The 19,559-nt window shown below is 58.4% G+C and overlaps 1 protein-coding gene across 5 annotated transcripts; it reads left to right on the forward strand.

The window, feature by feature from the left end:
- The first annotated feature begins 1,422 nt into the window (after nt 1-1,422).
- SUN2 (Sad1 and UNC84 domain containing 2) lies at nt 1,423-18,673 on the forward strand. 5 transcript variants are annotated; one of them, XM_068941901.1, is made up of 19 exons: nt 1,426-1,566; nt 2,429-2,555; nt 4,553-4,733; nt 5,403-5,575; nt 5,719-5,853; nt 6,014-6,109; nt 6,725-6,818; nt 7,019-7,161; nt 7,519-7,655; nt 8,003-8,227; nt 8,355-8,432; nt 9,028-9,071; nt 9,623-9,788; nt 9,973-10,200; nt 12,162-12,246; nt 12,571-12,686; nt 13,614-13,781; nt 14,277-14,369; nt 14,744-18,673. In XM_068941901.1, the coding sequence occupies exons 3-19, from the start codon at nt 4,606-4,608 to the stop codon at nt 14,855-14,857; spliced, it is 2,223 nt and encodes a 740-aa protein (XP_068798002.1). In that variant the 5' UTR covers nt 1,426-1,566; nt 2,429-2,555; nt 4,553-4,605; the 3' UTR covers nt 14,858-18,673. The 5 variants fall into 5 exon arrangements, with proteins under 5 accessions (XP_068798012.1, XP_068798002.1, XP_068798037.1 ...); XM_068941936.1 differs by having other exon boundaries at nt 1,432-1,609; nt 7,091-7,161; XM_068941911.1 differs by lacking the exon at nt 2,429-2,555 and having other exon boundaries at nt 1,423-1,566.
- Nucleotides 18,674-19,559: the final 886 nt, after the last annotated feature.

A 19,559-nucleotide genomic window follows, 5' to 3' on the forward strand; every position in this document is an offset into this window, starting at 1 on the left:
GAAGCGCGCCGGGAAAGCAGGTAGCTGAGAGGAGTAGATTATTTAAATAAAAAGGCTGGCCTAATGGGGAAAAACATCAGTCGGGGTCCTGCCCGCTGGGGTTGTCTTCCCAGTCGCAGGCTATCTTGGTGTGCTCGGACACGTCATTTCACCTCTCCAAAACCCTTCAGGAAAGGGTACGAATTTTTCCTGCCTTTCTCCAGCGTCTGTCCACAGCACAAAGCAGCTCCATTTGACCTTTAACTCGGGCAGTTCGTAAGCACTTTCGGGGCAGGGACTGCCTTTTATCACCTCTTTACACGGCACCCAGCCGAGGAGACCTGCCCCATCCCAGGTGCGGTCCCTTGGGCACTTCTTTGTACAAATAAAGCAGATGTGAATATTTGGCAGGTGGAAGGAAGACCAGGTCTCTCCTGAGAACAGGCAGACACCAAAGGAAAGCAAGGGATGGTTCTTTGAATCAGAGCTACTTCTCTCCTCGTGATGGCTTTTCTGCATTTTCTTCCCTGCTAGAAAAAAACCCAAGCCCGGGCTGCCAGGCTGCGTCGCCGGAAGGAGGGCGCGTGTGGGGAAGGAGGGGTTGGCCGCAGGGTGTTGGGTACAACAGGGGCTCACCTCTCTGCCGCCTCCCCCTTGGCCGCGGTCACTTAACCCCACCTGGGAAAACGCAGGGCCCGAGGTTGGCAGGCTGCCGTGATGCGCTTGAGGCGAGGGACCGGCCACGTTGGCTTTGCACCCAGCGCTCCCAACCACGCAGCCAAGAGAAACGGGCCCTGCTCCCCTCCGGCGCCCGCCTTCCCCCTCCGCTCCCGGAAATGTCACCCTGTCCACCCCCCCGCCAGCCACCAAAGTGGCTCTCGCAGGGGGGCAGATTTACTTGGGGCCTCGCACCATATTTAGTGCCCGGTGGCTCAGCACCTAGATTATCCCGTAATCCTTCCAGGGGGAGTTAATCCGCGGCAGGTTTACGTCAGCAGGGGCAGGTGCCCTCAGCCCGGCCATTGCTATGATTAGACGGCGGTAGCGCCCAGCAAGCGCTGGAGACCGTTACCCGCCCTGAGATTACGGGAATTTAAATCCTTGTGGTTTGGTCAACCCGTATGGGGAAGGGGCCCGTCAGTCCGTGACCCTGGGGAAAGGGAGACCCTTCGTGGCCTTTGCCCTTGCAGATGCCACCGGCTCCGTACGCACACCGGCCGGCCGGAGGAGGAGGAGGAGGAGGAGGAAACGTTGGCTGGAGCTACAACAGCGCCTCTTGCATGCGCGGCAGCTCCCGAGCAGGAGCCGCACCTCTAGGGCTGGAAAGCCGGGCTGCAAGCAAGCGGCTTGTTTGCCCAGCTCTTTATGGCAGAGACAACCCCCAGGAGACGGGCAGTTTGCGTTTCCTGCCTATGCTACTCTTAACAGCCGCCGAGGGTGAGGGCTGGGCTTCGGTTCACTGCCATGGGGTTTTGGTAGGGCGTACAGGCCAGGCGGAGGGGCTGGGACGGCGTCTGCTCTCCGTAAGAAACCCGAGGAACCAATCTCCTGGCGCCGGCAGGCGGCACCGAGGGAGAGGAAGCACAGGTGGGGAAAGGTGCCCAAGCGGCTGGACTGCACGCAGCGTTTCGTAAGGCTTGCAACGCTTCATTTTGTAACGTTTCCCATCACCGTTGTCGAGCCACTGGTACCCCCGAGGACACGTCGGGGGTCAGAGGAAGGAGACGGGTCAGAGATCAGCCGGGGCTTCCTCACCCATCCGCCCCCGGGGTGGCAGGGCCGTAAGCAGATAACGCTGCCTAAGTCTCCGTGTCGTGCAACAGGGGCTTTACCGCGAACGTCCCGGGGAGCGTCGGCAGGCAGCGCGGTGGATGGCCGCCAGCCCCCATGACTCAGCCCTTGCGATCCCGGGAGCGGGCCCTGAGCCGGCAGAGCCTGGCGGAGACGCCAGGAGTCACCCTCCAGTCCGGGGAATTAAAACGCTTGGCGGGATCGGTGTCGGCATCGCCAGAGAAAAGAGCGAAGGAGGCGACCCACAGCGCCGTCGGGAACGAGGGAGGCTTTCCAAGCAAAACTAAATCCAAGGGGGAAGCTTTAGAAAAGGGTGAAGGGGGGGGGGGGGGAAACAAACCAAAACAAAAAGCCCTGCAGATAAAACGCCGGCAGGCGAAGCCGCAGAGCGGCAGAAAAAGTGCGCGGGGCCGAAGGCGAAACGGGGCTAGCGCGAGACAGACAAAGGAGACCGGCTGCTGCGCCCGAGCGAGGCCTCTTTTGCAGCCAAAACCCCCGACCAACGGCGCGCGAAGGACAGGAAAAAGGTTTAGGCTCTATTTTCGCAACAGGTTCCGCCCCCCCCCCCCCAAAAAAAAAACCCTTTTGCCGGCTGCTTTTTTTTTTTTTTTCTTTTTTTAAAAACCCCTTTCTTGAAACGCTGATTTTTCCACCTAAGGGCGCGGGGCGCCCGGCGGGCAGCAGGCGCCCTCCCGGCCCGGCCCGTTTCTGCCGCTGTGGTTATTCCGGCCGCCCACGAGTGGGAGGGACGCTGCTCGCTTAAGGCCGAGAGCCCCAGCTTGGAGGTTTGTGCAAGGTTTTGGGGCAAAGTGCCGCCGTGGGTCACCCGGCCGCCACCCCCGGCATTAGCAAAAAGGGAAGGAAAGAAAAAAACAAACACAAACAAAACACGGAAGCCGCAGGTTTCGCGCAATCCCGGGAGGGGCCGGGCGCCCCCCCCCCCCGTGGGGCCCCGGTGGCCGCGCGCGCGCGGTGCGGCGGGGAGGGGCGGCGGCGGCGGCGGCGGCGGCGGGGGAGGAGCAGGAGCAGGAGCAGCAGCGGGGAGGAGGGGGTGCAGCTCTGCCTGGCAAAACAAAAGGGAGCCGGAGCGGCGCTCGCAGCTGGGAGAGGGGAGGTGGCGGTGGGGGGGGCACTTTGCTCTTGCTCTGCCCCGTCCTGCTCGCCCGCCCCGCCGGTAGGTTTGCGGGGGAGGCGGCTCAGCGGCCCCCGGTGCCAGCCGGGGCTGTCCACCTGCCTGCGGATGGGGAAAGTTGCGGGCGGGGGGGGACCTGTTTGGAGGCCTCGGGGGGGTGGGCGTGGGGGGCAGGCAGGGGGGGCACGGGGTGGCTGCTGGGCGTGGGAGTGGGAGGCATAGGGGTGTGCATGGGGGGCAGGCTGGGTGGCATGGGGGTGTGCATGGGGGCCATGAGGTTGTGCATGGGAGGCAGGTTGGGGGGTATGGGGGTGTGCATGGGGTGGCTGGTGGGAGTGGGAGACATGGGGGTGTGCATGGGAGGGGCCATGGGGTTGTGCGTGAGGGTGTGCATGGGGGCCATGAGGGTGTGCATGGGGGGCAGGCTGCGGTGGGCATGGGGGTAGGCTGGGGGGCAGGTTGGGGTGGCCATGGGGGTGTGCATGGGGGCCATGGGGTTGCACATGGGGGGCAGGCTGGGGTGGGCATGGGGTTGCACATGGGGGGCAGGCTAGGGTGTGCATGGGGGCCATGGGGTTGTGCATGTGGGGCAGGCTGTGGGGTTGTACATGGGGGCCATGGGGTTGTGCATGGGGGGTAGGCTGTGGGGGCATGGGGTTGTATATGGGGGCCATGGGGTTGTGCATGGGAGGCAGGCTGTGGGGCCATGGGGTTGTACATGGGGGCCATGGGGTTAGCATGGGGGTGTGCATAGGGGCCATGGGGTTAGCATGGGGGTGTGCATAGGGGCCATGGGGTTGCACATGGGGGGCAGGCTGGGGTGGGCATGGGGGTGTGCATGGGGGCCATGGGGTTGCACATGGGGGGCAGGCTGGGGTGGGCATGGGGGTGCCCATGGAGGGTATGGGGGTGTGTATGGGGGGCAGGCTGGGGTGGGCATGGGGGTGTGCATGGGGGGCATGGGGGTGTGCATGGGGGGCAGGCTGGGGTGGGCATGGGGGTGTGCATAGAGGCAGCCATGTCATGATGGGGGGGGCAGATGGGGTAGGCCCAGGGGTCTGGGGTGGGCGTGGGGGGGCTGCTGGGTGTGGGAGTGGGGGTGTGCATGGGGGGCAGGCTGGGTGTGGTGTGGGGTGGGCATGGGGGGTGTGCACAGAGGCAGCCATGTGGTGGTGGGGAACATGTGGGGCAGGCCCAGGGGGCTGGTGGGGCTGCGGTTGGGGTGGGCACGAGGGGCAGGCTGGGTGTGGGGTGGGCATGGGGGTCTGGCTGAGCTGTGCCATGCCGGGAGGCGCTGGGGCGGGGGGGGTGGTCCGTGCCTTGCCGGCGCGAGGGGCCCTGCTCGCATCCGGGGAAGCCCCTGCAGCGGCTGCAGCCCCATGGCTGAAGGTCTGGGGGGGGGGGGAGGGGGTGCCCCACGCAATGGGTCGCAGGGGCGTTTGCCCCTCGCCGGGCGCCCAACCCGCACGGCAGCGGTGAAGACATGCGCTGGGGCGGCGCAGCTGGGCCATGGCGGGACTTAACCCTCTACGGGGCGGCCGGGCCGGGGCAGGTGCTGGGTGTTTTATCCAGGCCCCCTGCTTCGGTGTGTGTGGGGGGGGGTGTGTGTGTGTGTCCCCAAACTGCTGACGCTCTTTGCTCTTTCTCCAGCCCTCGCAGACACGGTGGTGAGACGGTGACACCCCCCCTTCCCCAGGGCCACCATGTCCCGCCGCAGCCAGCGCCTCGTCACCACCCGCTACTACCAGGGCGACGACGACAACGATGCTGCGGCGAGCGGCGGCTCCCTGCTGGGGGGCCAGCCGGTCCCCTTCAAGGAGAGCACCGGCAGGTCGGGGGGGGGGGGGGGGAAACACACGGATGGGGTGGCAAAAGTTGAGGGGTGGGGGATTGGGACGCATTTGCCGTGGGGGGAATGCCCCCCTCCCGGGCTGGAGGCCGGAGAGGACGGGCCGCCCGCGTGGGGCTCCCCGCTGGGTGGGCTCAGAGCGCCGCGGCCACGCGCAGCTCGCCGCGGGTCCTTGCTGCCCGCTCGCCCGGCGGCGCTCCGTGATCCCGGGTCCTTTGCACGCCGGCTTCCACCCCGGCTCTCTCTCCCTCTCGCGTGTCCTCCGGCGTTTCCTTCCTGCGCCGCTGCAGGAAGGTGCCGCGGGCTCGGCGAGCAGCGTTGCGCCTCGTTTGCCCGGCTGCTGCGAAAGAGCCGGCACCTCTCAGGAAAACCGCAGCCGCGGCAGAGGAAGCGGAGAGGAGCGTGGCGGGCAGGCCAGCCCCGGGGATTGGGCGCAGCGGGCGCGGGGAGGAGCGCGGTTCGCAAAGCGGAGCTCGCTCCCCGGCCGTGCGGGGTGAGAGGGGCAGGGCTCGGGGCAAAACAGCACCTGCCGAGCAGTTGGGGTGGAGGTGGAGGCGGGGGAACGGTTGGTGGCAACGTGCCCCGGCGTGGGCGTTCGCGGCTGCGCTGCGCGAGGCCTCCAAGTCTGTCTTGCCTCCTCGCCCCTGGCAGGACAGTCAGGAGGAAATCGAGTGGCATGAAGCGCCTCTCTCCCGGCCCCAGCACCCAGACCACCTACTACAGCGAGTCCATGATGAGCGAGTCCTACCTGGGGGGCAACCGGGGTCTCTCCGCCCTGGGCAGCTCGGGGTTCGACGACGGCCTGGACAGCAGCAGTTACTGGGGTGAGCGGCTTCGTCCCGCGGCGGCCAGACTGGGCAGCCCCTCGGCCGGCGGGCGCGGTGCCGGCCGGCTCGGGGCAGCCGTTGCCTCTGGAGGATGCTCAGCAGTGCTGGCTTCTTAGAGGGGCTCTGTGTTTTTGGGGCAGGTGGGGAGCTCTCGATGAGGAGAAGAAGAGGCACAGGGGATACAGAGTCCAGTAAAATCAACGGGCTGGTGGAAAGCAAGACGTACGACACCTATGCCTCTTCATCTGGCTACTCCTCGGAAGATGACTACGCCGGTAGGGACACGCCAGCTCCTCTGTGGCGACAGGGAGAAAGCTGGGGGGAGAGCTCTTCCAGATGAGACCAGCTTTTGCCAGAGTCCCTTGGTGACACCCAAGGATGTGGACTCCACTTGGTGATTTACTCCCTCTCGTCCTCCTTTCCCTCTCCCTGCAGGTCACTTTTGCTCAGGCCAGAGCAGCTCTGGGTCGGGGCTCAGGAGCGCAGCCTCCAGGGTCGGCTCCTTCCTCTGGCACGTGGTCACCTCGCCGGGTGAGTGCGGTGGCTGGGGGGTGGTTTCTCTTGGCAGTTTGCTTCATTGCAGGCATCTTCCCTCCTGACATGACCACATGCAGTCTTCTCTGCTCAGGTGACAGGTTTTTCTCCTCCCTTAAATGTCCCTAGCAAAAGAAACAGAAGTTTAAAAAAAGGTACATGCATCAACGGAAGGGTTTTGAAAGCTGTTGAAGGGATCTGTGCCTGTGCAAGGGATGGAGTGGTAAAAGCACAAGTGCAGCTGCTGGGCAGGTATAAGGGTTGTTAGTAGCACCCAATGGTGGGGTGCGGATGGAGGGGACTGAACCATGTTGTCCCCTCAACGTGAGTTACTGGAGGAAGAGGGCAGAGTGCCATACGGTCACTGTGCATGCTTGTGAGTATTTGAGCTGACCGTACGTCCTTAGAGCATTTGTCTTCTGCTCTTTGCAAGACTGAGACAGAGCAAGAGGGATTGCCCTGCTGCCAGAGCAGGAGTGAGCCTGTAGTTGGCGCTGCCAAAGCAGGTTGTCCTGCCCTCTCCTCCCCTTGGGAGAGCAGGAGCAGCCTGGGGGACAGAGGGGACGTCCCTGCTGGGATCCCATATGAGGGCTGATCTCTCTCTCTTTGCAGTCCGGTTCCTGGGGTGGTTGTTCTCGTGGGTCGGAGCTGCGTGGCACCGCCTCACCGGCATGGCTCCGCTGCTGGACGGGGTCACCTCGAGGAGGTGAGCATGGTGGTGACACCAGCCCAAGGGGTGCGGGTTAGCAGGTGCTGGGACCCTGGGGAGGCAGGGGTGGGTGAGGCCTGGGGGGGCCCACAGACCCCCAGCATGCTCTCAGGGCTGGGGTCGGCATTTGCCACCAACACCAGGCTGGGCTATTCTTTGTGGAGCTCTCCCTACCAAACCTCCGTTTCTGGCTCCAGTCCAAAGGAAGGCTGCAGATGGGAGAAGGCAGCTGCAATAATACAGGCTCCTCTTTCTTCTCGGCTCTCCAGGCGCTCTTCGGGTCTGAAGAAGTCCTTGCTGCTGCTTCTGCTCCTCCTCCTCCTCGCTGCGATCGCCTATGGTAAGTCAGCCGGGGTTGGAAGCTGTCTGTTTTCTCTGCCCTGCAAAAGCCTTGCTGTCCTGCCAAGAGTGCCAAGACAGCACGGTGGTGCTGGGGGGCTCAGGAAAGCTGTCGTCCTGCTGCTGTGTGAATGGCAGAGCCCAAACTTCTGTGCGTGGAGAGGGTGGGAGAGGGATGGTGCGTGGGGCCAAAGGGCCGTGAGCTTGGTGCTGCTGGCACCCCATGCCCTAGCACTTTGTCACCCCTGCCTCGGGGGCCACCTGATGACCCTCAGTGGTGGTGGACTGCTAGTTTGAACTCTGCTATGGCCTGTTACTGGCCCACCACTTTAACCAGCTCATCTCTCTGTGTTGCTAGGGGCTTGGTATTTCTACCCATATGGCCTGTCAACACTCAGCTTTCCTGTGTTTTCGTGGAGATCTGCAAAGGTTTCATCCTCTGCTGCTGGGGGAGCTGATGTGCCTGGAGCTCGGGACCTGACCACCTTTGATCAAGTAAGGGCTGGGGAGCAGCTGCTGGGGCGGCCCCAGCATGCTCTCCACTGATGTCCATGAGCCCTGGGGTGGATGCTGTGTGGGGACACCTGGGGCCACACAGTCCAGCCCCTGCCATGGCCGTGTCGGGCCCCCTTGGCTCTCGGGGCATCCCTGGACGGGGTGGGGGAAAGCATCTGCCCTCCCCTGGGAAACAGCAGAAGAATGAAATCCATCCTTTGGGACTGGCAGATCTCATGCCCATTTCCCAGGGAATTTCTTGCTGGTCCCTCTGGAGCAGGCAGGATCCCAAGGGTCAGTGCTGCATGTGGGGTTTTGTCAGACCATGCCTCCCTTTGCCGTTGCAGGGGCTAAGCGGGGAGCACCAGCTCCTGGCGCGGTTTCAAGCCCTGGAGAAACGCTTCAAGGCGCTGGAGGCCGAGGCGTCGCGATGGGAGCTGCAGAGGGGGGCTGTGGCGGCGGGGGGTGAGCTGAAGCATGGGGACGTCCTCACGCTGCTGGAGGGGCTGGTGAGCCGCCGGGAAGAGGAGCTCAAGGAGCACGTCCGCAATGACATGGCCACGCATGTCCAGGTGAGGGGTCTGGGGGCTGCCCCGGCTGGCTGCACCCCCTGCCTGCCCCATCCTGGCAGGCGACCACAGGGTCCAGGCGAGGGGGTTGCATGTGGCCGGGCTCTCATGTCTCCTCCGCATCCCTCAGAGCGAGCTGGATGCCCTCCGAGCCCAGGTGCAGATGGATTTAAGTGGGCGCCTAGGGAAGATCACTCAAGCCTCGCAGGTAAACGACTTCAAACCTCGCTCCTCCCAAAAGCCTGGGGAGGGCCAGGGACACCAGCCGTATCTCCGAAGTGGGATGCATCCGTGCTGGGTGCTAACAGCCAGATGCACGGTGTCAGCAGGACTCTGCTGCTGGGGTTGTCTCCACCCAGGAGTGGGGTGGTGGGAACGGGAAACGCCGTGGGGAGCTGCGCTCGTACCCTAGCTGAGGCAGGTCCAAACCAGGCTTTTAATGTCAAGCGTCCAAGGGAGCCGAGCAGCGTCCCCTGTGGCGCAGCTGCTGGGAAACATGGCAGTGCATGCTGCGTCTGCACCTGGGAAGGAAAGAGGGGTGCTGAGACACCAGGGGGAGGAGGGTTGTTGGGATATCCCCGCAGCATTGGGGCCAGTTCAGTTCCCCTGTCCTGTTGGGTCTCCTGGCAGAGCAGGCCTGCGTGTCTGCAGGGAGCAGCCCTGGCCGCTGTGGAGGACAAAGAATGGGCTGTTTTTGGTGTAGCATCGTAATTCCTGTGTCCTGACATGATTTTGCTGAACTTCACTTGCTCATTGCAGATCTCAGCCTTGCGTTTTTGTTTCCCTTGTGACTGTTTTGGCAGGAGATGGAGGCCCGCCTGCTCAAGCTGAATTCAGAGTGGCAGAGGTACCGTTGGCCGTCTGAGGAGAGCTGCTTCTCATCACGACTTGACCTGTCCTATATAGATTTGCATCTTGTGTTAGGGGCTAACAGATAGTGGGGTGAAATTTCTGTTGCAAAGCTTGGGAAGGGTTTCCAACTCTGGCTTGGTGAGGGAGGTGAGAGAGGTTGAAAGGTGCAGTGTTAAGGGAAAAGGAGGAATGAACACATGATTAAGTCGGCAAGAGAAAACGCCCTGGGTAGCAGCGCTGCCACAAGGGAGATCACGGCGAGTGATGATGGCAAAGGCTTGTGTCACCTGGAATCAAGGTGCAGAGGCCGGGGTGCAGGGGAGCAGGTAGGGGCAGGCATGGGGCTGGGAGCTGTAGCTGATGGGGGAAGAGGCCCCTTCTGGTTAGCAGAGGGGAGCTGGGGATTTGCAGCCTGGCTGCTAGTGATGGATGATCCCACCAGGAGCCCCTCTCCAGAGGGGCTATGCCAGGTTTTTGCCTGCTGCGCTGACCAGCTGGCCCTAACGCTTTGGTGTTTCCTCTCTTTTTTTTTTGGCGGTGGTGCAGCTCTGCGCAGGAGGGCCTGAGGGGGAGCTTCCAGCAGGAGATGGACAAACTGGAGCGGGAGCTGGCAGGCCTGAAGAGGGAACTGGCACTCCTGAAGTCGGACCAGGAGGTGGTGGGGAAGCACATGGAGGTGATGCTGGAGCAGATCAAGGGAGTGCGGACTGACGTGAGTCCCTGATCCTTCACAGTGGATCTGATCTGTCTCCTCTTGTGGGTGCCTGGGTTTTTAGGGCCACTGTCCCCTGGGGAATTGGCCCCCTCACAGATTGATTCCCAGGGCCCCGCAAAGCCCATGCTGCGAAGTGAGGTGTCTCTGCCCAGGGGCTGAGCTCTCGCCTTGCTGGTTTCAGGTGGAAGCACAGTTCCCTGCCTGGGTCAGCCAGTTCCTGTCGCAGCCCCAGCGGGACGGGGCGGCTGGCCTCTTCCTCCAGCGGGAAGATCTGCAAGCTGAGCTCCAGGCGCTGGAGCGCAAGATCCTCGCCAAGGTCTTGGAGGACCGGAGGCTGTCGGCACGGGATGCCCAGGCTGGCATTGGAGTGGCCCTGCAGCAAGGGGGAATGGCAGGGGTGACGGAAGAGGTGAGTACTTACCTGGGCCTCAGGGACGCGGCAGCACCCGCAGGCGCTGGGGGGGCATGCCCCCTTGCGCGTGCATGAGAAGGCCTGGTGTACATGCCTGAGCAGATGGTGGAGCCGTGGGGACAGCCCTTAGAGCTGGGGTGCTGCTCCTCTGTGTGCAGATGGATGTTGGAGCAGGCTGGGATGTACTATGGTGAAGGTGGGATTGAGGCTGGCAAATTCAGTGTGTTTTCCTCTTGCCCCTTTGCTGTTTTCCTTGCTGTCAAAACCTTGGCTGGAGCTTGGTGTCCAGTTGCCGATGATGTGTGTTCGCTTTTGTGTCTTAGCGCGAGCAAGTTCTCCTGTATCCCCACTGGAATGGGGGTCTGGGATTAAGACATTGCTGGGGTGGAGGCAGCCTCCCAGCTCTGCCAAAAACACGGCCTCGCAGGAAGAGTTTGTGCCCCTGCTCTGTCCCTCCACTACTCAGTGGCCATGATATTCCCTCCCCTGACCCCTATGAACACCTCTTTTCTTGCCTCTTTAGACTGATTTCTTGTGGCAGGGAGCTTGTCTCTGCCCGTGTCTGACGGGGCCTGGCAGGACATCCTCTAGGGTTTAGTAAAAGTGCTTTCTTAATAATGCCCAAACACCATCCTCCCTCAAGATGTAACTTTATAATGGAGAAGGCTGGTCTGGGAAGCCCTCTGGATAAGATTGTGCGTCTTCCCCTAAAGAGAGGGCAGCTCTGAAGTGGTGGCCGCAGGTTGTTCTGCGAGTTTGAGCCTGCGCCCTCGAAGGTAACAAGGGCGAGGAGGGGAGAGGAAGAGGAGGCAGCCAGGGTCTGCCTCTGCCCCTGCTTGTGTCGGCAGGTCCCACGAGGAAAGAGCGCTCCCATGGGCTGTGAAATTCCTCCCTTCTCTGCTCTGCCACCAGCTTGCTCTTGGCTGCATCTGCCCAGCCTGCTCCCCTACCCTGAGAAGAGTTGGGGGTGGCAGTATCTGCGCGCGTGCAAGTCTTTAGCTGTCTTAAAACCTGCGTCTGGTGCTCAGGGAGATGTGTAGTGAGAAAGAGCAGAGAGGGTGCCAGTCCTGGGGCGTTCCTGCTCGTGTGTCATTCACCTGGACAGGGTGCGATGCTTGCAAACAGCCCTGTGGTGCCTCACTTATTGCCGTTCTTTGCAGTGATGCAGAGTGATTTTGGGCAAAGCATTTTAATTGAATGATGCCACAGGAAAAAAAAATGCATTTGTTTCCTTTTGAAAAGATTTGTTGGCAATTCTCTGTGGAGGGCAACAGAGAGGCATAAAGGGGGATTAATAGCAGATGCTTTCCCACAGTCTGTGCAGGCCTCGTGCATGCTAGAAAGTTTAGACCTCAAACTGATGCTGGATCCTGTCTCCTGGATTCAGTTCCTGACGGATATATCTATTTCTTGCTTGTGTATCTGGGAGAAGTGGCAGCTCTGTCCTGGGATGCAGTGGCCTGTTTGACCTCAGGCAGTCCTGGTGTTGCAACGTCAGATTTGCCACGCAGAGCAAGCTGGCGTTGATCCCTGCGGGAAGGGGGAAGCAGTGGGGTGGAGGAGACAGCAGACAAGGCTGGGAGAGCCACGTGAGCTGCAGGGCTGTGTCCAGTACCCAGCTCGGGATCCAGCCTGCATCTTCCTCCTCTGCTGTGGCCAGAGCATCCGTTGGGATGGGAAAGGGGGAATCCAATATGTCTGGATGCTGCCCCTTTATTGCATGGCAGCTGTAGCCTGGGGTATTTTCAGAAACACCTAGTGAAGCTCTGTAGCCAAATGCACAACCTCTCTTGTTTTTGCTGTGGGGATTCACCCCCAGGCCACTTTGTGAAAAGGTCTTTGCCCCGGGGGGGAGGAGGCAAAAGCCCAGGCCTGGATGCATCAGGTTGGGGGTGCGCAGGGGACAGGATGCCCTTGCCATCTCTTCAGCCTGCTCATGTCCTCTGCTCTTCTTGCAGCAAGTGCATCTCATTGTGAACCAGGCCCTGAAGCGCTACAGCGAGGATCGCGTGGGGATGGTGGATTACGCGCTGGAGTCGGCGGGTAGGCAGGGATGCTCTCTCCTCCCTGGGATGGGGCCACAGGGGTTTTCTGTGGGGGTGTCTCTGTAACCCACAGCATGGAAGTACCAAGACCTGTGGGGAGGAGAGCGCTGATCTGAAGCCCACCACGGAGCTGGTGTACCTAGTGCAGCGTGATGGGCATGAGCTTGGCTGGGCCGCAGGAAGCTTTGTTTCTTATATTACGAGTCCTACCTGGGAAACGCTGTCCCAGCTTCCCTCCTTCAGTGCTGGCACACACAATGAGCCCGGTGTTGTGTGGCCAGCGACTGCAGCCTCACCTCCCGTCCCTCGCTTCCTGTGCCAGGGGCCAGCGTCATTAACACCCGCTGCTCGGAAACCTATGAGACCAAGACAGCGCTGCTGAGCTTGTTTGGCATCCCTCTGTGGTACCATTCGCAGTCCCCGCGGGTCATCCTGCAGGTGAGCACCTCGGGGAGCAGGGCCGAGGGCCTCTACTGCCCCTATGAGATTTGGGCTGTCCTGTTGCTTGAGTGAGCTTAGAGAGGGCCTTCTCCTCCTTTCCTTCCTGAGTCACCTGCACTCTCTGTCCCAGCTCGTCTCCCCTCCCCAGGGCCACTCGTACCCTTCTCTTCCTCATCTTTCACTGTCCTGGCATTGTGGGAGGTGCCCGTTTTCCACACACCACGCGGAGGACAATAATCCCTGCTGTCCCTGGGAGGGCAGAGGGGGGGGACTGGAGAGAGGGAACCAGGTGTGCAGGTTCTTGTGCAGTTTTTATAGGGTTTTACCGCAGTTGTTACATGCGCTGATCTTGCGCGTGGGACAGTTTGCAATCAGGCTGCCAGCATCCCGGTGTTTGCTCAAGCCTGCCTGGGGCGGCAGTGTGCAATGCTGCAGCCTCCCAGCAGCGACGTCTGCTGTGTGGGGCTGGAGCAATGCTTCAGCTGGGAGGTAGGGCTGTTTCCCAAGCAGCAGGTACTGAGCACGCGGCAGGCTTTGAGTCGCCCTTCTCTGCGGCTGCCAGGTTCCCTCCTGGCACTGTCTCACTTTGAGCTGGGTGCGGAGGGCGTTCAGCTAGCCAAGGGCTGGCTTGGCCCTCGTCCTTCCCTGCATGCTGTGAATAAAGGGGGAGTCCCTTTACAGCAGCTTAGAAAGTCACTTTGGAGCAGCATGACACCCCCCCCGCCCATGCTCTACCATGCAGTTAATAGCTGCAGTGCTTCTTTCCAGAGGTGTCTGCATCTTGTAAGGTATAAATACACCTATATGGAGCCTGTAAAATGCTCCAGGGCGAGACAGCCTAGATAACAGTGGGAGGAAGAGTGTTAATGGTAGTAACGTTCCTGCTGATGCCTAAGAGCTGGTGTCTTGTTCCCATGTGTGTAGCCAGACGTCAACCCTGGCAACTGCTGGGCGTTTCGTGGATCCCAGGGGTTTGCTGTCATCCGCCTGTCCAGCCCCATCCGTCCCACAGCTGTGACGCTGGAGCACATCCCGAAAGCCCTCTCGCCCCAGGGGACCATCCCCAGTGCTCCCAAGGACTTCACTGTCTACGTGAGTGTCCTCGCTTGGACCCAAGAACACAGAAACTGGAGGACTCTGCAGGGGATTGCAAGAGGATGATATGTTTGAGGGCGGGAGACGAGGGGAGGGGATGATCCCACAGAAATCGGGCAAGAAGTGAGCTCTGTCAGCCACTTGGTTGTGGGGTGGTCTAGGAGGGGGTGGATTTCCTTCTGGCAAGGATAGGTAAGCAACCCTTGGGGAGGGAGGAGAGGGGGAAGCACAAGGGTCAGGGAAGGGTTTTGGGAGGTGAAAGGCTCTGAGAGGTACTTGGTGGGAGAAAGGGGAGTGATTAGGTGTAACTCTTGGTCTTTCCCCCCCACCCCTCCCTGCTGGTCCCTGTTCCCATTTGTGTGTTTTGGCCTGGGAAAGCAGGCGTGGTGTCTAAGCACACTTGTGTCTCCATCTCCCACTTCTGCCCTGGACTCTGATCACCTCACGTTCTCCCTTTCTGCCTCCCTTCCCCTTTTTGCTTACTCCCCTTAGGGTTTGAAAGAGGAAGGAGAAGAGGAGGGTGCTCTCCTTGGGCAGTTCATGTATAGCCACGATGGAGATCCCATCCAGACGTTTTACTTCGAGGTAAGGCATGGAGGTGGTGCAGGAGCTCTCTGGCCAGGCTGAGCCCCCAGAGTAGAAAATCAGACAATGATGGGGGATGCCAGGGCAGAAGATTTGAAGGGCACAAAGTCATCCTAAAGATGGTTGATTGGTTCTTGGAAGATTCCCTCAGGGAGAACTGCTGTTCAGGCTCCCATTGTTCTGGGAGGGGATGTGGCAAGCTTTCTTCCTGCACGTGGGTTTCTGGCTAGCTTGCAATCCCAGCAGTGACCGCTGCACCCCTGGTTTGCATCCCCAGTTTGAGGGATGCACATCCTGGGCTCAGGTGGTTGCTTGCAGCAGAAGCAGGTTTCCCTTCTTGCCATGAAACATCTCCTCTCTCTTCTCTTGCTAAGGGTGAAGACTTAGGCACGTTCCAGCTGGTAGAGCTCCGGATATTGAGCAATTGGGGTCACCCTGAGTACACCTGCATCTACCGCTTCCGCGTGCACGGGGAGCCAGCGCACTGACCCCCCCCCCCCCCCCCCCCCGCCCCGGCTCGCCTGTCCCAGCTGGCTGCCCCAGATCCCGTGCGGGCAACGCAGGATGATGGCGCAGAGAGGATGCTGCCTGGGAAGAGAGCGAGAGGGAATTTGTCTATTTTTGCCGCTTCACATGTAAAAATCCTGGGAGGTGCAAGCAGCCGCCCCGTAGAACTTGTTTCCCTTCAGCTTTTCTGTGCTGCCGCTTGCAGAAAGGAAGAATTGGTACTTAGTGGGAGAGGACTGTAGTCTTCAGAGGATAGGGTGGTAAGGCAAGAGCATCCTGTGTGGGTCCTAACACGGCCCAGGTTATTTTCAGCGCGTATTGGACACTTTAACTTTTTAAGCTAGTTTTTTATTGGGTCTGTGCAGTCCACATGTCCCCTCTTTCCCCACCTCCTCTCTGATGGTGCGTGTAACATTCCCATGGCTTTTGAAAGGTGTATGTAATTTTGTATTCTGCTTTGTGCAGGGCTTGGGCATGCTACAGCGTACCTCAGCGCCTGGCTTGGGGCCGTCAGAATAGGCGGGGAGTGTGTCACGACCAACGAGTCTTGCATCGTTGTTGCCTCCCTTCTGCTTGGGGCAGTTCTTCCGCCTTGGTATTGGGTCGCTAAAGACCAAGACCTTTAAAGCTGGGTTGGCAGAGGGGAAATAAGGCAGTATTAATGAAGTATTAATATAAAACTAAAGATTGGGAGCAGGGGGGAGGGAAGAATAAAGAATCTATAGGTTGTGAAGCCAACCCCAGCACTGTGATCTGTCCATCCCAGGCCGCTGGCTGTGTGTTTGGAGATGCTGCTTGTGGGCGTTGTTGGGCCTCTGCGATGCGTGTGAGGCTGTTGGCCAAAAGCGACAGGAGTCCTATATTGCTTACATGCTGGTGTGCGTGGGGGCATGTGTCCCTCCGGTCTGTTTGGCTCCCAGCTGTTAAGCGCAATGATGCTATTGAAAACTCTTGTCATCTGCTTTCCCTTTTGGGTTTGTTCTGTGTTTTTTTTTTTTTTCTAAAGGGGGAGGGCTGGTTTGAGGTTTGGGTGTTGGGGCTTTTTTTTTTTTGTAATAACAAAGGAAAACTTTCTCTGGTTAAGTAGAAATTTCATGGAAAATGTTCTATTATGTGGTACCGTGCAGGCAAGTGGCTTAGATTCAGCAAGGGCTAGAGCTTTATTTAGTACAAGAATAGTGTGCACAGTAAGATAAACTAGACTAAGATGAGCAGAGCTGTTTAAAACTTGGGCCTTGAGCCTAAGTGGCTTGGTAGCTGGGCTCGGAAGACAATGTCCATTGCAGACTGCTGCTGGGTGAGGTGCCATCAGCCACAGCACCTGTCCAAGCATCCTTGGAGGAAAAGGCGCCCAGCAGAGCTCGCTGGCGGGGTGCTGGGGTCACTCCTGCCTTCCTTACTTTGGAGGACGCCCTCCAAGATTGTAATCTGAGGTGCACGGGCAGCTTGTGTCCGTGCCCACTTGTCTGTAGATGCATCTGTATATAGGCAACTGTACATAGGGAGCGGGACCTGCTGTCCCCATGCTCTGTACGACTTTCTCCTTACTGATATAGGCTGATGTTTGGGAAACAGGGCAGAGCCCTGCAAAGACCACTGCCTGGGTTTGCACCTGTCTGCAGAGTGCAATCACTGCGCGTGGCCTGGGGGGGAATGGGACAGGAAGCACCTGACTGGCAGCACTGAGGGTTTTGAGGTGTGCTGACTCCTGCCTCGCAAGGAGGCAGTGTAGAGGAGCTGGTGTGAGGCCTTGGAGGGCACGGAGAGGCAGTGTGCCCCATGCCTGCCTGCCCACCTGCGGGGCAGCAGTCGGGGAGGACAGTGCTGGTGCAGAACAGGGAGGCCTTGTCTAAAGCAGGCACCTAAATCCTGCCCCGTCTGTAGTTTGGGGAGAGACGTGGCAGGACACTAGAGGAAGGGGTCTCGCCTTCAGCCACAGGGACCTTCCCCTGCATTAATGCATGCTACAGCCATCTGGCCGCATGCAGCATGCGTGGTCTTTAGTTCAGCTTATGTTCTTGGATATGTTCTATGTTCTGTGTTTATAATATCCCCATATGATTGTCTTTAGTTGAAAGAAAAGCTAAGGGCTCGTTTATCACTTCAGCCCTGTTTGATGCTGGCATCATCTTCCCCAGGCAATGGAAGCACTGAGGGGAGCACCAGGAATTGGTTCTTGCTCTGGCCTTTCTGCTTGAAACACAGTGGGGCGAAGGGACGTGGTGGAGGAGAAAGGGCTGAGGAGGCTTCTCCCATCAGCGTGCCCTGATTTGTGTCAGCCAGAGGTATTGAGCCCTGCACGCCTTTAATGCTAGCCCAAGAGGCCGAGGGAGGTGGCAGCACTGCTTTTCTGAATGGGTCTTCTCCTTCCAAGAAAACAAACCAAAATGCACGTCAGGTGGAAGTGCAGGGCATGGCCCCTGGGGCATGGTCCCACTTCCAAAACTATCCCTTGGAGTCTCCTAGAGACTTATGAGCCTCTGCTGCCAGGAGAAGGCAGGCGCACAGCCAGATCCACAGAAGATAAATTCTATCCTATACTGAGCTTAGACTCATTTTTTGGCAGCTACAGCCAAAGTTATTTTAAAGTTGTCTACAGCTGCCTGCTTGCCTTGGAGTCATGTCTCCTGTTAGTGCCCTGTGTGCACAGTTATGCTTCTGTGAATGCCTAGACCTGTCCTAGGCTTGGCAGAGCTGTTTCTGTATTTTGTCTAATAAGAAACAGTGCTGGCACACAGAGATGAAGCTCTTCCTCTTCACCAGGGTTTCTGTATCTTTTGGAACAAATACTATAACCACTAGGCTAGAAAGCCATTTTTCTCATGTCCCTTCTGGCTCCCTGGCCTGTGGCCTCTTCCCTTGCACAGTTTGGACAGTCAGGGTGGAGAGCGCATGCCCAAGAAAAATGACCTTTTTTTGTAAGTAAGGCACTCTGGTGAGAGGTAGGAAAATGGGACCTCTTTCCTTAGAGGATGGAGTTGGAGCAGGGCCTCTGCTCCTTCTGAGGCTGTGTTAACCACTAGCCAAGGGGCAGGGAGCCATGTGCTTTAACAGAAAGAGTTTGCTCATGTCCTTCGGTGATGAAAAGAAAGGTGGGTCCCTGCAGGCAAAAGTGCAAAGCCTCTGCTGTTTGGGGGTAAAACACCCTGGAGACAGAGGTCACCCTGTCTTTTATGCTTCTCTCTAGGGGTTAGTGCTGATTTTAGGGCCCTCTCCCTGCTGACTGTGTTGGGGTACCTGGGTGGGCAGGCTGAGCTTGGGCACTGAAAGGTTAAGTGTAGTTTTTTCAGTCCCTAAGCTCTGTATTGGATCTGGGCTGCAGCACAAGCAACCACATTGCATGCCCACCCCGCTGTCTCTTTCCAACAGCAGCTCGCAGCATTTCTGTAACACTTTTCTCCCTTGCAGCTGGGCAGTGCAGGAAGAGGGCAAGTAACACTGCTACTTCAGCTTCGTGCATCTCCCAATCTGGGGCTATTTAAACCCAGTACTGACACACAAGGTGAACACAGCATGACAGGAGAAGTGAAAGAGCTGTCAGACCAGACTTCCCTCCCTTACTCCCTTTGCCTCCTTTACTCTCCCTCATTCTCGGTTTGCCCTATAAAAGCATTATGAATTAACCCTGCTGAAATGGGTGGTTACAGGGTAGGAGATGAATTTGTATTGGATTTTGTAGCCTGTTGCAAATGCTGCACTGTTTTGTTCATTTTATTTTTTAATCAACAGATTGTAATTTATGCCTATGCAAAAAAAAAAAAAACCTAACAAATAAATTATATCAAAACTGTTGAGAACCTTTTAGGTGTTTTGTAGGTGTATTTGCTGGTGAGAATGATGCACATCCAGCAGATGCAGCTATTCTTGTAGTGGTGCAAGAGTCTAGCTCTTGTTTTTGAGTTTTAAATGTCTTTTCTGAAATTTATTGCAGAGTCTGTATCCAAGGAGTTGTTACCTCTTAAACGGATAAACCTCCTGCCCTACTCATACCAAATCCTTACCTTCCAGCATGACCTATGGCTTCTAACAACCTACCATGAGGAAACAGGCTTGCCTAATGCCAGTTTGACCAAGGAAGTTCAAGCTAATCCCTGTCAGAGGCAAGCATTACCTTATTCACAGGTGAACACTGCTAGATAGTCACACTGCCTACAGCATCTAGGTTATGAGTCTTGACCTTGTAATCTAGCAGACTCTGGTTGGAAGAATGATGAAAATAAGACCTACTCTTCTGACCTTGCATTTCTTGAGACACCTAAATAAAACAGCACCATCCTGGAGGACTCAAACATAGCTTCTAGCTGTGCAGCAGCTACACCACTGCCTCAAGCTGTTGCCCCAGGCCTTGCTCTCCCTAGTGCAAGGGTCAAATTCCCCACTCCGCACTTTTCAGGCATTCACTGTAGCACTTGCATCTCCTTATCCATATGGAGCAGTGATTACAACAGGAATTGCTAAGTTTAGAATCTGTCATGCTGGACAGAAGGGCCCAGCTATGCTGCACACTCAATCCACCCCACAGTGCCCTCTGAGATGTCCCTGGATGCCAGTCTGTCATCTACCTTGCTGCAAGGAGGAGGCATAAATGAGGCTTGGGTAACAGGGAAGTTGAGGACAAGGCTTGACACAAAGCACAACTAAGGTTAGCTACACGTTACTCTCTTTTCCTTAACATGGGATGTA

This window comes from Struthio camelus, chromosome 1 (genome assembly GCF_040807025.1).
Source record: "Struthio camelus isolate bStrCam1 chromosome 1, bStrCam1.hap1, whole genome shotgun sequence".
NCBI classification, from domain to species: domain Eukaryota; kingdom Metazoa; phylum Chordata; class Aves; order Struthioniformes; family Struthionidae; genus Struthio; species Struthio camelus.